The 13,909-nt window shown below is 42.6% G+C and overlaps 1 protein-coding gene across 1 annotated transcript in view; it reads left to right on the forward strand.

The window, feature by feature from the left end:
• Lrp2 (LDL receptor related protein 2) overlaps positions 1–13,909 on the forward strand; it is a 123,452-nt gene that overhangs the window by 43,206 nt on the left and 66,337 nt on the right. Inside the window, exons 10-17 of the mRNA XM_038337050.1 lie at positions 3,613–3,741; positions 5,307–5,476; positions 6,410–6,633; positions 7,242–7,448; positions 8,368–8,570; positions 10,142–10,282; positions 11,563–11,766; positions 13,231–13,423. Coding sequence (XP_038192978.1) covers positions 3,613–3,741; positions 5,307–5,476; positions 6,410–6,633; positions 7,242–7,448; positions 8,368–8,570; positions 10,142–10,282; positions 11,563–11,766; positions 13,231–13,423 — 1,471 coding nt within the window. The remainder of the gene's footprint in view (positions 1–3,612; positions 3,742–5,306; positions 5,477–6,409; positions 6,634–7,241; positions 7,449–8,367; positions 8,571–10,141; positions 10,283–11,562; positions 11,767–13,230; positions 13,424–13,909) is intronic.

Here is a 13,909-nt window from a genome sequence, read left to right on the forward strand (position 1 = left end):
ACTTGGAAAATTTTTTAATTTTAAGTCAGTATGAACGCAAAATCCTCTTGCTGGTCACTAACTTGGAATTCTTAGTGTGAGTGAGAACTATAATAGGAAGGTTTACATGTTGTCAAATGATACAGCATATATTCAGTAGAATAAGCCTGGGAAGTTATCCCTGTGATATCTGAAGTAATGTTGCGGTTCTGTGAAATCATTTATTTATTTATCCTCTTGCCTCTGCTTACTGAGTTCTGAGGTTATTGGCGTGGGCCAACATCAGGTTTTTAAATATCAGGACTATATCTCAAGGTATGCCTATGGCCTATCTATCCCCCTCAAGTAATTATATTTATTCTTAAGTATTAAAGTGGGTCTCCTGGTGCCATGCCTCACACCTGTTATCCTAGCACTTGGGAAATTGATGCAGGAAGATCAGGAGTTAAAGGTTCCTTGAGTTTGAGGCCAGCCTGAGCTACATGGAGAACCTGTGGTTCGTGCCTGTCACCCTGAGACTGAGAAAATTCTATGCTATTGTAAACATCCGTCCAGGTTTCTAATAATTTCAAGACATTTTACGGAGTCTGAAACTGAGATGTTTTCTTATGTTTATTCTCATGGCACTGGGATATGGTCAAGGATTAAACTGTGCACGCAGGCCCACCCTCATCTGGCAGGTAGACTTCTCCATCAGCTCCCCTGGCATTCCTCTGAGTGGCATTCCACTTCCTGGGGCGGGGCTCATTAGTGCGCGGAGACCGCCCCTCTCTCTTTTGGCAAGTGTCAGGCCGCTCTGCTCCCTTGGCTGCCAGCACGCTGCCAATCCCATTCCCAGGCTTTCCCTTCTCTCAGTAGAAGAGGAATTCCAAGAGAAATACCAGAAGCCACATTCTCAGGGTGACGTCACCTCTCCTTTGCTCCTTTCACAGTTCCCAAAGCCAGTGGATGAGGTGGGGTGGGGGGAGGGAGGAGTGGAGGAGAATGGGGGTGGGAAGTGGGGTGTGAGAGGGTGGGCTGGGGGCTGGGTGTCAGCTGTCTTGCTGTGGAAACAGAATAAGCCAAGAGTGACTTGCTTTGACAGTGTGCCCTGTCCTATGAGGCTCACAACCTATCCTTGGGCTTTTTCCCCCTCCCCCCTTCCATGTAGTATATATCTTTCCAATATGTAACTCTGAACTGAGGCTTTTTTTTTTTTTGAGTTATTCAGTTTTAAGCATAGCCAGCTAATGACGTGATGCAGAAAAAGTCCTCATTGTGTTTAGGGTTTACCAAACACATTCAGTCTGAAGCACAATAGAAGCAGCATGGTTGAACAGTGAGGGACTCGCTTTAAATTTCAGCGGACATCCTTCAGTCCCCCTTTTGGGACATTCTTACAGACAACCTCATTTAGAGATAAGCTCAAATGTCTACATTTGAGGGCCTCGGTGACTGGAAGGCTCCCTGCCACCTGCAGAGGCCTTTTCTGTGACTTCTTCCCTGTCAAGAATTCAAGAATGCCTGATTTACCCCTGAGTTCTAAGACTGGCTAAACTCTTTCATATTCGTTTCAAAGATGACTGTTTTTCTCTTTGTGAACTCTAGTCTAAATACAGGACATTATGAAACCAGATATACACTTGTTTAAGCCGAGTTGAGATTTCAGGGGAATTGTTTTAGTTTGTTCTCTCAAGCAAACCTGCGTGGTTTTTGCTCTCTGCATGGCTGCCTCATTACAGAGACTTCAGGTGCTGGGTGCCTTCTGTCTCTCCACGGAATGCCTCAGTGGTAATCAAGAATAAAAAGGAGTAATCTTGACATGAAATCTGTCTTTCCACCATTCCCTGGGCTCTGGTAGTCTCGACCTGGCAGTGGAGTTTCCGTGGCATGCGGGAGCAGTTTACGGGGCTCATTGTTTCTGACTGACGGGACATGCTGTTTGTTGACAGAATGACATTGTGCCGCAGGGTCAGGGCACGGAGGTCATTCAGCATGCAGGGTTTCACACAGCCGGACGGAGGTATCTTAGGCGTCGTAAGCCAAAAACGTTTTTTGAATTTTGTCAAAGCTGGGCTTGTTTGTAGGAGTGGGGGCCAAAGACTACGAAAGGATGAGAAACAGATAAATGTGAATGGGTCTGGGCATAGACTGCTTCAAGTCGTGTCTACATCGTTCCTAGTTCCATGAAAGTTCCCCATTCTACATTCATTTTCTTATCTTACTCAGCTGCTGATAGACGTTTAATTAGTCGTCATTCTCCACAGTAGGGATCTAAACAGTACAATCTTTTTGGTTGTCATGGTCTTACCATATATGTAGTCCTGTCTTGACTGTTATTGGAGCAGTTATTGGAAATGGTCACACATATCCAAATGTGAAATGCATTCAAAGCAGGGGTGACGGATGGAAAGGGCATTTGCGCCTCAGATGCCCAGCTCTAGTCTCCTCCTGTTTGGCATCCATACCCCTGCTGCTCTCTGACTCCAGGCCCTTAGTTTTATAATCAAAACTAGACGGCGTTCCTATGAAACGGCTCAGTGGGTAAAGGGGATTGTCTCAAGACAGACAACCTGAGTTCAGTCCCAATGTCTTCCACACACATACTGTGAAAGGCACATGCACACACACACACTCACTCACACACACACACACACTCTCACACACACACTCACATACACACACACACTCTCACACACACACACTCAAACACACACACTCACTAGCATGCAAGCACGCGCGCACGCGCACACACACACACACACACACACACACGAAATTGGTAGCTGGGTATAGTGATCCCTTTAATGCCAGCAGAGTGACTTTGTTGCAACAAAGCAAAACCAAAACAAAATAAATAATGAATTATAATTATGTTTTCCTAATGGCAGGGGGCATGAGGAGGCAGTTCATTGTTGGGGGTGGGGGATCACGGATAGGAAGGGAATTTAAATGTACCGGCCTACCAACGATAGGACAGTTCGTGCATCTCTCAAACCTTACAATATGAAGAAACTTTCTTACAATATTGTTATATATATGTTTTTCATATGAAAATTCTTTGTCAACAGAACTGAGATTGCTTTGTGTGTGACTTCGCATTCCTTTTATGTAAGGAACATTCAACAGATACTTTTGCTTGAATGATTAAGGAATAAATGGAAGATAATTTTAGTGTTGCTTATGTCATTTGAATGGACAAAAAATCCCCAAGACCACAGACATCTTCCTGCGGGGTCTCTCACACATTTGTATTCCTGTATCTTCGATTTTTTGGTAAATTATATGGAGCCAGTGAAGACTTTGTGTAGCAGACAAGACTGAGAAACTGGGAGACAAATATTTATTATTGGAAAAGTATAGGTTGTCAAGGGGAAGCATTTTCGGCAAAATGCATGAACCCTGTAAGGCAATATTAATAATTAGTATTAAGAGTGAGATATGGTGATGTGAGTGTGGGTACAGCCGTCTATAACGTTTTTGGATTTTTCTCTTGTGAAAATGCATGTCTTAGGTTTCTCCTTCCTCTTTTTTTTTTTTTTTTTTTTTTGTATACTTCTCCGGACAAGGATATAACATTCATTATTTCTTTCTGGGAATCCCCAAGAAATGCCGATGAACATGATTATGACTGCTTTTCTTCCCGCGTGACAGATTTTGATGACTGCCAGATATGGGGAACCTGTGACCAGAAGTGTGAAAATCGGCACGGCCGCCATCAGTGTCTCTGTGAAGAAGGGTATGTCTTGGAGCGTGGGCAACACTGCAAAGCCAATAACTCCTGTGAGTACTTGATTCTTCAATCATCTCCTGGAACTCCCTTTCCTTAGCTGATGGCAGAAGAAATAACAGAATCTCTGTCCTCCCGGAGTGGAGGTGGCCTTCCATCCTGGAAGAAAAGATAAGCTTTAAATTGTATATTAGCACTAAGGTTCAATTTGTGTATCAATGGTGGATTCTTTTTCTCCCCCTTTTCAGTACTAAGTATTGAATCTAATTCCATTCCGTCTTTTTTGGGGGGGGCGGGGCGGTTAGTTTTGCTTTTTTTTTTTTTTTTTTTTTTGAGACAAGCTCTATCCCTGTAGCCTTGGCTATCCTGGAACTCACTCTGTAGACCAGCCTGGCCTGTCTGCTTCTACCCCAAGTGCACCACTCCAGCCTAGCTAAGTTTCAGCCATTTTAATGGCTTCTTTATTGACCCAGGCCATTGTATTGCCCAATTAATTTGATTGTAGAATAACAGTTATGGCTGCATTTGCCTGACACAGGTATTTAATCTTTAACTTACCTATCACAAATGTGTTAAAATATCTGTAGAAATAATAGAAAATTTCAAAATGGACATGCTAATTTTTTTTTGTGAATGTTCAATTTTACCTATTTTGCCTAAGCCAACCTGGGATGATGTCTCCAGGCAGCAAAATAAAAATACATTCATGTTAAAAAAAAGCATATTTATGTTTAACACATATATAAATATATTCTTCCATCCTTAATTCTTTCCAAGTATATTTCCTTTCCCACAAATAATTCCTTTGCTTCATTTCAATTTTAGAATATTTTTTAAAAATGCAAAAAAGTACAATTATAGATATTTAATTCCATCTTAACATGTGCTATGCATGCAGTTCTGCTTTTGATAATGTCACTCGTCTTAACTCTTTATTTTATTATCGTTGTTTATTTATTATTTTTACTTATAAGCCAGAGCCTCACAGTGTAGCTCATGCTGGCCTAGGTCTCACTGTGTAGGGCATGCTGGCTTCTAGCTCTGGACAGTCCTGCCTCAGCAGCCTTGTGAGCACAATGGCAGGCAAGAACCACCACTCCATGCATCCGTTTCCTTTTATTACGAATAGTATGCCAGCTTTGAATGCACATTTTTCTATGTGTATGGGTGCACGTCTGGTACCCAAGAAACCCAGAAGAGGGAGTCGGAAAACCAGGAAGTGGAGTTACAGAAGGTTCTGAGCTGCCATGCAGGTGCAGGAAATCAAACCCAGGTCCTCTGGAAGAGCAGTCTTGCTTCTACCCATTGAGCTATCCCTCCTTTGAAACTCAGCCAACCATATTACTCCAATATGACTCAAGTGTTTTCTTAGTGTTATTTTGGATACTTGGGAGTGTGTAGTATATATTCACCAGTAGTATATTCACCAGAGCCATACATTCCCGAGTATAAGGTGTCCTAATGTTTATCAGGGGACTTTCTGTATTATTAACTGCACTGGACCAGTGATGAAGATACTGCTCTAACTCGCTCTGTTAAGCATCTTGAGACCCAGTTCACCTCCTGCTGTCTGGCGTAGACGCTGACATCAGTTGTCCTTCATTGGTTCCCCTTGCAGTCAGCGCAGCCTCCATTATCTTCTCCAATGGTCGGGATTTGCTAATTGGAGATCTTCATGGAAGAAACTTCCGGATTCTGGTAGAGTCTAAAAACCGTGGACAGGCTACGGGCGTGGATTTTCACTATCAAAAGCAAAGAGTCTTTTGGACAGACCCCAGGCAGGATAAGGTAAATAGAAAATTCAAGGGCATAGCTTGCGAGCCGAATGGAACCTAAAGCAGAAAGTGTTGATAGCTTTTCATTTGGGGGGAGTGCAGGGGAAGCTCTTTTGTTTTCTGACAGAAAAGGCCCTTGAGATATTTTATGTTAATCAGCACCCTCTCCAGGCTATACTATTACATGTAACCGGTGAGACAAAGACAGCTATTATTTGGACCAGCCTTGAGCAACTTTTAATTTTATTCATAAAGGAGTCCAAAAGCATAATTAAAAGAAATCATAGACCTTCCAATACTAGATATATATTTAGTAGTCATTTTTGAAACTCGATCATAGTGCTCTTGCTTACTTGCATGATAAAAATCAGATTTTTTAACCTTCAGATTGTATATAACTGTACAATTGAGGGTTGGGTAAAAAATACTGGAACTCTTTATGTGATGGTCAATTCTTCATTACATTGTTTTACTTAAAATATAGGAATGATGTTTTGAAACTGTATTATAGTCAAAAATTCTGATTCTCAAAACATTTTTAGAAACTCCTAAAGAGTCATGGAATTTTGTTTATTCTTGTTATATTTCTTTTAATAGGAAACCAATTATGACTAAGTTTCTAATTAAGGGGTAACACAATGTTGAATTTTGATTATTAGCAATTCTGATTTGAATAAAAATGAAAGCAGGCCACCATCTCTACAAAACAACGACAACAAAAACAAATCCTTACAAACAAGGATGAAAAAATGCAGGCTTAAACCAAAACAAAATGAATTCTACAGAATTCAACCATGTATTTACCCTATATGTACTCTGAACAAAATCCATTTTATCCCGATAACCCACAATGTAAAATATAATAGCTAGCTCTTTGTAAGATTGAGGTAACCGAGCCATACAATATATAATTTCTAAGTATATTGATTGTAGCTTTATCTTTCAGGTTTTTTCCACTGACATAAATGGCTTAGATACCCAAGAAATTCTCAATGTTTCTGTTGACACTCCAGAGAATATAGCTGTGGACTGGATTAACAATAAACTTTATCTGGTAGAGACAAAAGTCAACCGCATTGATGTGGTCAACTTAGATGGAAGTCAGCGTATTACTCTCATAACTGAAAACTTGGGGCGTCCTAGAGGAATTGCCTTAGATCCTACTGTGGGGTAAGTGATGGGTATACCTATTCCTTGCCCAAACATCTAGCCCCCATTTGATTGGTTGGAGGTCAATTCTGAGTTCTTTAGGTTCGGTTCTCTAGAATCCAAGTTTAGTAGTTTTCTAGGCATAGAGGCTTTAGTGTTGTAAGTCCATATGAGGATATGTAATAGAAAGATAAGTCCATAGAATATAAGCTTAATATAAGTCCATATGAGGATATGTAATCCAAGCACACCTTCTGGTGTCCTTGATACCTGATGTGGTGTGAACTGTCTTTTTCCTGTTTAATCATATTTGCCTAGCTGTTGGTTCTGGTTCAGTTTGATTATCACAATACAATGTGAGTGTGCTCACCCATATATTAAGGAGATGCCTCAAGTGTGAACCCGCGGACAGGGTTTTAAAGGGGAAGGCCGTTGTCAATATTCTGGTTTGCCCTCCATCTCTGGGTATAGCTCTCACACTGATCAACAGTGCGAACCCACACCACACACCAATCCTGCCTCCTTCCCTTTAGTTTCCCTTTAGGCTCTAGACCTCCATAGGTGAGTTTAACGAGGCTAAGGCACACTTAGAAAACAGACTTTTTTCATCTTCTGCTCCTCTCTTGTAGCTATTTATTTTTCTCAGATTGGGCAAGCCTTTCTGGGCAACCCAAGCTGGAAAGAGCCTTCATGGACGGCAGCAACCGGAAGGATCTGGTAAAAACAAAAGTGGGGTGGCCTGCTGGGATCACCCTGGATCTGGTGTCCAAGAGGATTTACTGGGTGGACTCTCGGTACGACTACATCGAAACTGTAACCTATGATGGCGTTCAAAGGTGAGCCTTTTTTAAAAAATAGCTTTATAAACTTTGGGGGGAAACAGCATAAATCTGAAGAAACAGAATTAAAATAAGCGCTTCATTTTTCTTGTATGTTGACTTGTGCCTGCAGTGACCTGCTCTTTTAAAAAAATTACGTTATTACAATTATTATCATTATTGTTTGAATTGTGTATATTTTCAAGAGCCCCATTGTACTGTTTTTCACGACCTGATAACATTTTTCCTTCAGATAATGGTTTTTTTCTTCAGAACCACTCTGTACCTCACTTCTTTTCTGTACTTAATCAAATGTCAGCTGTGTTCCCGCCACAATTATGACCTGTGGACAGTTTCACCCAGCAGCTGAGAGTGGTAGCCCTGGGTGTTTGCCAGGCGTCCACTTCTGCCTTCCACTGTCTTGTCTTTGAGTTGCTGAGGAATGGTCCCCGGTGCAGCGGGGAATTACTACTGAGGGTCTCACCCACCAGATTTCCATTTCTGCCTGCATCCATCCATCCATGCACGCGTGTAAAACATCTTAACTTTTATATGGGTTTCACATCTTAACTTTTATATGCGAGGCAACCTTAGAAGTGTGAAGGGCAAGCAAGAAAGAGGTAATTTCTCCCTCAAATGTAGAACAAGCGGAAAGATTGACACCCCCCCTCCTTTTCCCTCATCATCCTCTCCCTCCTGCTTTCCTTTGCTTTGGTGGAACTGGACCTTACCATGGTAGAAAGCGTTCACACCTCTGAACTACAGCCCCAGCCTGTATGGAAGATTTTAAGAGCACCCTAAAACATTTCTTTCTCAATATGTTCTAAATCATAACAATCGATTTAGGTTTTTAGACACGCAGCTGAACAAATTACTCCTTCACTAAAACAAAAGCTGGCAACCATGGTATGATACACACGTGTATCTTTTGCAACAGGAAGACAGTAGCTCGTGGCGGCTCCGTTGTCCCTCATCCGTTTGGAATAAGCTTGTTTGAGGGACACGTGTTCTTTACTGATTGGACAAAGCTGGCTGTGCTGAAAGCAAACAAGTTCACAGAGACCAACCCGCAAGTGTACTACCAGTCTTCCCTGAGGCCTTACGGTGTGACTGTTTACCATGCCCTCAGGCAGCCCAATGGTAAGTCTCTGTCCCACGTGGTCCTGGAAACTAATGACGAGGCCCCTCATGAGATCTGGGTGCTGCTAACTAAACCCTCTAAAGATCATATCCTAAGAAATCAATAACATCAATTTCAGACTTACAATCACAGATGAAGGATAGTCGTTGAACTGATGTTTTGGATCCTGTAGTGTAGTCCAGAGCCTGCACAGGTGTTTGGTGATAGCAGCAAATGAACTATGCCAACCAACTCTCTGTGCTCACGTGACTTCATGTCAGCTTTATTTTTGTATTAGGGCTGTCATGAACCAGATATGTTTATTTATCTGGTCAATAATTAAATCTTACATTTCAAAGCCTGGTGTGGTTGCAAATGCCTTTAATCCCAGCAGAGGTAGGTATCATAGAGCCATAGTAACAAACGGAAGGGTACATGCACGAGGGAATCTTTGGATTCAGATACTGTTATTTTAGAGCAGGGTTTGTGTTGTCTGGGAGTTTTTTTTTTTGTTTGTTTGTTTTGTTTGTTTTTCGAGACAGGGTTTCTCTGCAGCTTTTTTTTTTTTTTTTTTTTTTTTTTTTTTAGAGCCTCTCCTGGAACTAGCTCTTGTAGACCAGGCTGGCCTCGAACTCACAGAGATCCGCCTGCCTCTGCCTCCCGAGTGCTGGGATTAAAGGCGTGCGCCACCACCGCCCGGCTGTCTGGGAGTTTTAAATTGAGCTTTGATATGCCTGCCTGCATTGTATATGAAATCAATGTGATGATGTAGAAAGACTGATAAATTACAAAAAGAAAAATTTTAGAATTTTGACTGTCATGTTAACTAAGGGAGGAATCTGTAAATTTAAATAAAATGTACTCTTGGTCTGTAAACATTCTGAGAATCTCTGGGTTCAAAGCTTCTATAATCGGTTCAGCCTTTCATATTTTGTTATTTGCTCTGAACGGTGTCTGACTATTTCCTCAAATCAACACAACCGAGAGGGGAAAGTTTTATAAGGTTCAGAAAGAGGACACAGCACTGTCTGCATTCAAGGTCTAGGAGACCCGACACCCTGTTCTGGTGCTTGGGCCCTGCACACACATGGTGCACAGACATAAATGCAGGCAAACGCTCATACACATAAAATAAATACATTTATAAAAACAGAGTAGCGTACTGTTGGCATCTCTGCATAGGCTACAATGAGCTACCAGAAGGCAAAACCTAGTTTGTGTGACATGCAGGATTTGGAACCTGATCTGTGCTTTAGCCAAGCACTCAATTTTAACTTTTCAGGTCCCAGCTGGGATAATATTTCTTTCAGAGTTATGATTGGTACACCGACTTACTTGCAAAATACGTACTTGCTAAGTAATAGATATTCTGAAATTGGAGACGTAGCAGTTATATACTGGAGGCTACCACACTGACATAATTATCTCACAGTTTAGATGCTGCGGGAGTCACAGTTTTGCCACAGTTTAAGAGTGGAGGGTTAGGGAGACCAGACTAGAGTCATGACTCTGAAATTGTAGCCACCGTGGGGGCCCCAAATGGTTGTGTATGTCTTGTGTCAAAATGTTGTAATATGTGTGCTTCCCCTAGCCAGCAATCCGTGTGGAAGTAACAACGGGGGCTGTGAGCAGGTCTGTGTTCTGAGCCACAGGACAGATAACGGTGGCCTGGGCTTCCGCTGCAAGTGTGAATTCGGCTTTGAACTGCACGCTGATGAGCGCCACTGTGTTGGTAAGAAATCTGCCTGAACTGTAGGCATCCCATGGGTTCAGTGTGCGTGCTTTTGCCCAGATAGCCCCTGTCTGCTCTGGGCCAGCTCACCAAGAACTGCAATGGCACTGTGTAGAGAACCATTCAGATTGAAGATTGAGGTACCCTTTGGTTTGTCGTTCATGGCTTCCTTGATCTTTTCCCATAAAACTTCTGTCCCTCTTTATTATCATGAGTTATCAGCTATGACCTTTAGATTCTATATAACTAGATTTGAGTTATTTTCTATTTCTACTTCTTTCCTTTTTAGGCAGTTTTCCCATGTAGCTCCAGCTGGGCTGGCACTCATGGTCTTTCTGTCCCAGTACCCCAAATGCTAGGATCACTGGTGTGTACCACCATTTGGGGTTCCCCCACATTTTCCCCCAAGTTCTGGGTTTGGAACCCCAGCATCTTGTACGCTGCCCATCATCTTGCCACTTAGCCTTGATTTTGACGGGGTGGAAAATTGCCCATTCCTGGGAATAATTTCTTGATCACCCGGCCTTGTAGCTTCATTCAAAAATTTTGTTTCTTTTATTCCTTTCTTCCTCTTGGTTCTCTTGGAGGCTGCTGCTTTCCTTGGACTCTCCTAAGGATAAGTAAAAATAAATATAATAAGATTATGATGAGGGGATTGGGGTGATGGCTCAGTAGATCTGAGTTTCTGCAGTAGCCCTGTGAGAACTCCAGTCGCCTTGAGTACTGTAATCCCAGTACTGGGAGAGTGTGAGAGGGTCAGGGTCACCTAAAAATGGTGACCTCCAGGTTCAGCAAGAGACACAGTCTCTGAGAAGAGGGGTTAGAGCACCATCCTGGCCTTTGATCTCTCAGGAGTGTGCCCACCCCACCTCAAACAGAGAGTGAGAATACACCTATTTGTGCATAAATGCGCAGTAACGGAACGTGAAGCCTACAATACTTGTGTGACCATTATATTTGCTCATCAAGTAATCCCACACTGGCTCAGAATTGAGGTATTTAGGGGTAGACTCACAGATCACAATCCTGCACGAACGGAGAACAGGAACCTAATCCAGCAGCCCGGAGAGAGAATGCGTAAACTTAATGGCTGCATTTATAGTATAAGACCACGCCCAGTGGGCTGGTGTCTTAAAGGCCATTGGCTGAAGGAGTTACCAGAGCAATCTCTTCTTCTAGACTATGGTTCCCGGTCCTATGATGAGCAGAAAAAGCACTGTCTCTGGTGCAGGCCCGGCTGCATGGCTGCTGATGCCGCTGTTTTCTTTCTCTTCCTACAGCTGTTAGGAACTTCCTGCTCTTCTCATCTCAATCGGCTGTGCGAGGGATCCCGTTTACCCTCTCCACCCAGGAAGACGTCATGGTTCCCATCACTGGGAGTCCTTCCTTCTTTGTTGGAATTGATTTTGATGCCCAGCACAACACCATCTTTTTCTCCGATTTAGCAAAAGACATCATTTTTAAACAAAAAATCGATGGCACAGGTGAGGAGGGTGTATGTGTGTGTTGGCATAATTGATTTGTTTTTCCCTAATACTACCATTCATTCTGTTTGCTGTGTAGCCCATGCTGGCTTGGAACTTGCAGGAATCCCCCTGCTTCAGCCTCCTAAGTTCTGCGTTGATGGGTATGAACAACCCTGACATCTCTATTTTCAAAACAAATTATAAATGAGATTATTATACTATGAAACCCCAGCTAGCCTTGATCCATGCTATCTAACCTAGGCTGACCCAGAATTCACAGCCATCCTCCTGCCTCAACTTCACAAGTGCTGGAATTATGGGCTCATGCTACCACCCAAACTTAGACCGAGATACCCAGTGGTCTTTTGACTTCTCCATCCTTCAGTCACTAACACATGACCCCCGCAGCTAAACTGCAACAGAAAACAGAATTCACTCCTCTCTGCTTCCATTGGGAGTCTCTAGTTTGCCATGCACCATCAAGCAGTGATAATGGATGCTATAAAATAATCCCACTCTAGCTCAGAAATGGGTATAATAAAGGGTTAGACTCTGCATGCATGGGGAACAGGAACTAAGTCCAGAAACTGGGAGAGAGAGAGTATGTGCGTGCTTTATGTCGGCATTTATAGTATAAAAAGCCATGCCCAAGTGGGCTGGTATCTTAAAGTCTACTGGCTGAAGGAGTTCCCACAGCAACTCCTTTCATTTAAATAAGAGTTCTAAGCCTAATACAAAACTATATAGAGAAACCATAAAAATTAGAATTACAACACACATGATTGTAATCACCACTCAGTATAGTGCCCGTGAGGATGAACGAATTCATGCCAAGTACCTGGCTCCCAGTAAGTACTCAAGTAACATGCTTTTGCATTGTTAACACAGAAGACCTAGTATTCTGATCTATGGGTAAAGAACCAGGGCCTTTCCTTTTTATTATCTGAAAAACAGAGAAATGTGATGCTTTCTCAATGAGTTGGAAAAGACAGTCACAAGGTTTTCATAAGGAAAGAAATACAGAGAAAGAGGGATCTTTTTCTCACGTAACCGGGTCTTCTGGTTCCTTGGCTCTTATGGCCACCTGTGGCTGTGCAAGCCTGCCGAGAGTCTCGGGAGGGTTGGGCGGCAGTGCCTGTGGGCTACCCCCCGACTGTACCTGGCAGTATCAGCCCAGAGCCGTCTCTGAGTGGTAATAGGTGAGTTCAGGTATCTCTTTCTCACAAGTTCTGGAAGGTTGAACGAGGGAGTAAATCCAGACCCAGGTCTGTTTATCACCACCCTATCTCCTCTCTGAGATCCAAACTGTGGGCAAGGGGTAGATTCTAGGTTTATCTCATTGTTGCTCAGCAATTTGCAGATTTTTTTTTCCTTTAAAGAATTCCACACGTGTTTTTAAAATATGCCCTTTCATCTGACATTGAAATGTGCAGCAGTTGGGGAAGTTTGTCTTAATTAACACGACTATATTCCTACTCCTAGGAAAAGAAGTGCTCACAGCAAACAGGTTGGGAAATGTTGAGTGTCTGACCTTTGACTGGATTTCAAGGAATCTCTACTGGACAGATGGAGGGCTAAAGAGCGTCAGTGTCATGAGGCTGGCTGATAAGTCCCGACGACAGATAATCAGCGATTTAAACACCCCGAGGTCCATTGTGGTGCATCCTATTGCTGGGTACGTGAGAGCACGGGATTGCTGTATTTGCCTTTCAGTGTGCTGCCCTGGGGATCAGACCACATACCCCACCTTCAATTTCATTCCTTTGGCATACATTTAAGTGATCACCTTATCTCCTTCAAAAATGTGAAACAAAAAAAAAAACAAAACCTTTCTCTGAAGTTTGGTTTCTCTAAAGTTACTGTAGGCAGGGACATATGTGGCAAGATTATCACAAAAGGATCCAATTCTTGCTCTGCTTTAATGTATTGATATGAAGCTTTGCAGGGCAAGGGCTAATCATCTTGTAGTTTTTAGTATAAGGACTTTCATATCCCTTTTGTGTGTGCTACTGTTAGCCCCGAGTCAGACAGGAGGCAACAGAACAGTGTTCTTTTCTTACTTACATGTGTAGTAGTTTATCCAGAGCAAGCCTGAGAAGTTGCATTTGAATAGAGTGATAAGAAAAATAGCTTGTGAGTCAGCTGGGGTCCCTCACTTGGG

Source organism: Arvicola amphibius, chromosome 7, assembly GCF_903992535.2.
Source record: "Arvicola amphibius chromosome 7, mArvAmp1.2, whole genome shotgun sequence".
Classification (NCBI taxonomy): domain Eukaryota; kingdom Metazoa; phylum Chordata; class Mammalia; order Rodentia; family Cricetidae; genus Arvicola; species Arvicola amphibius.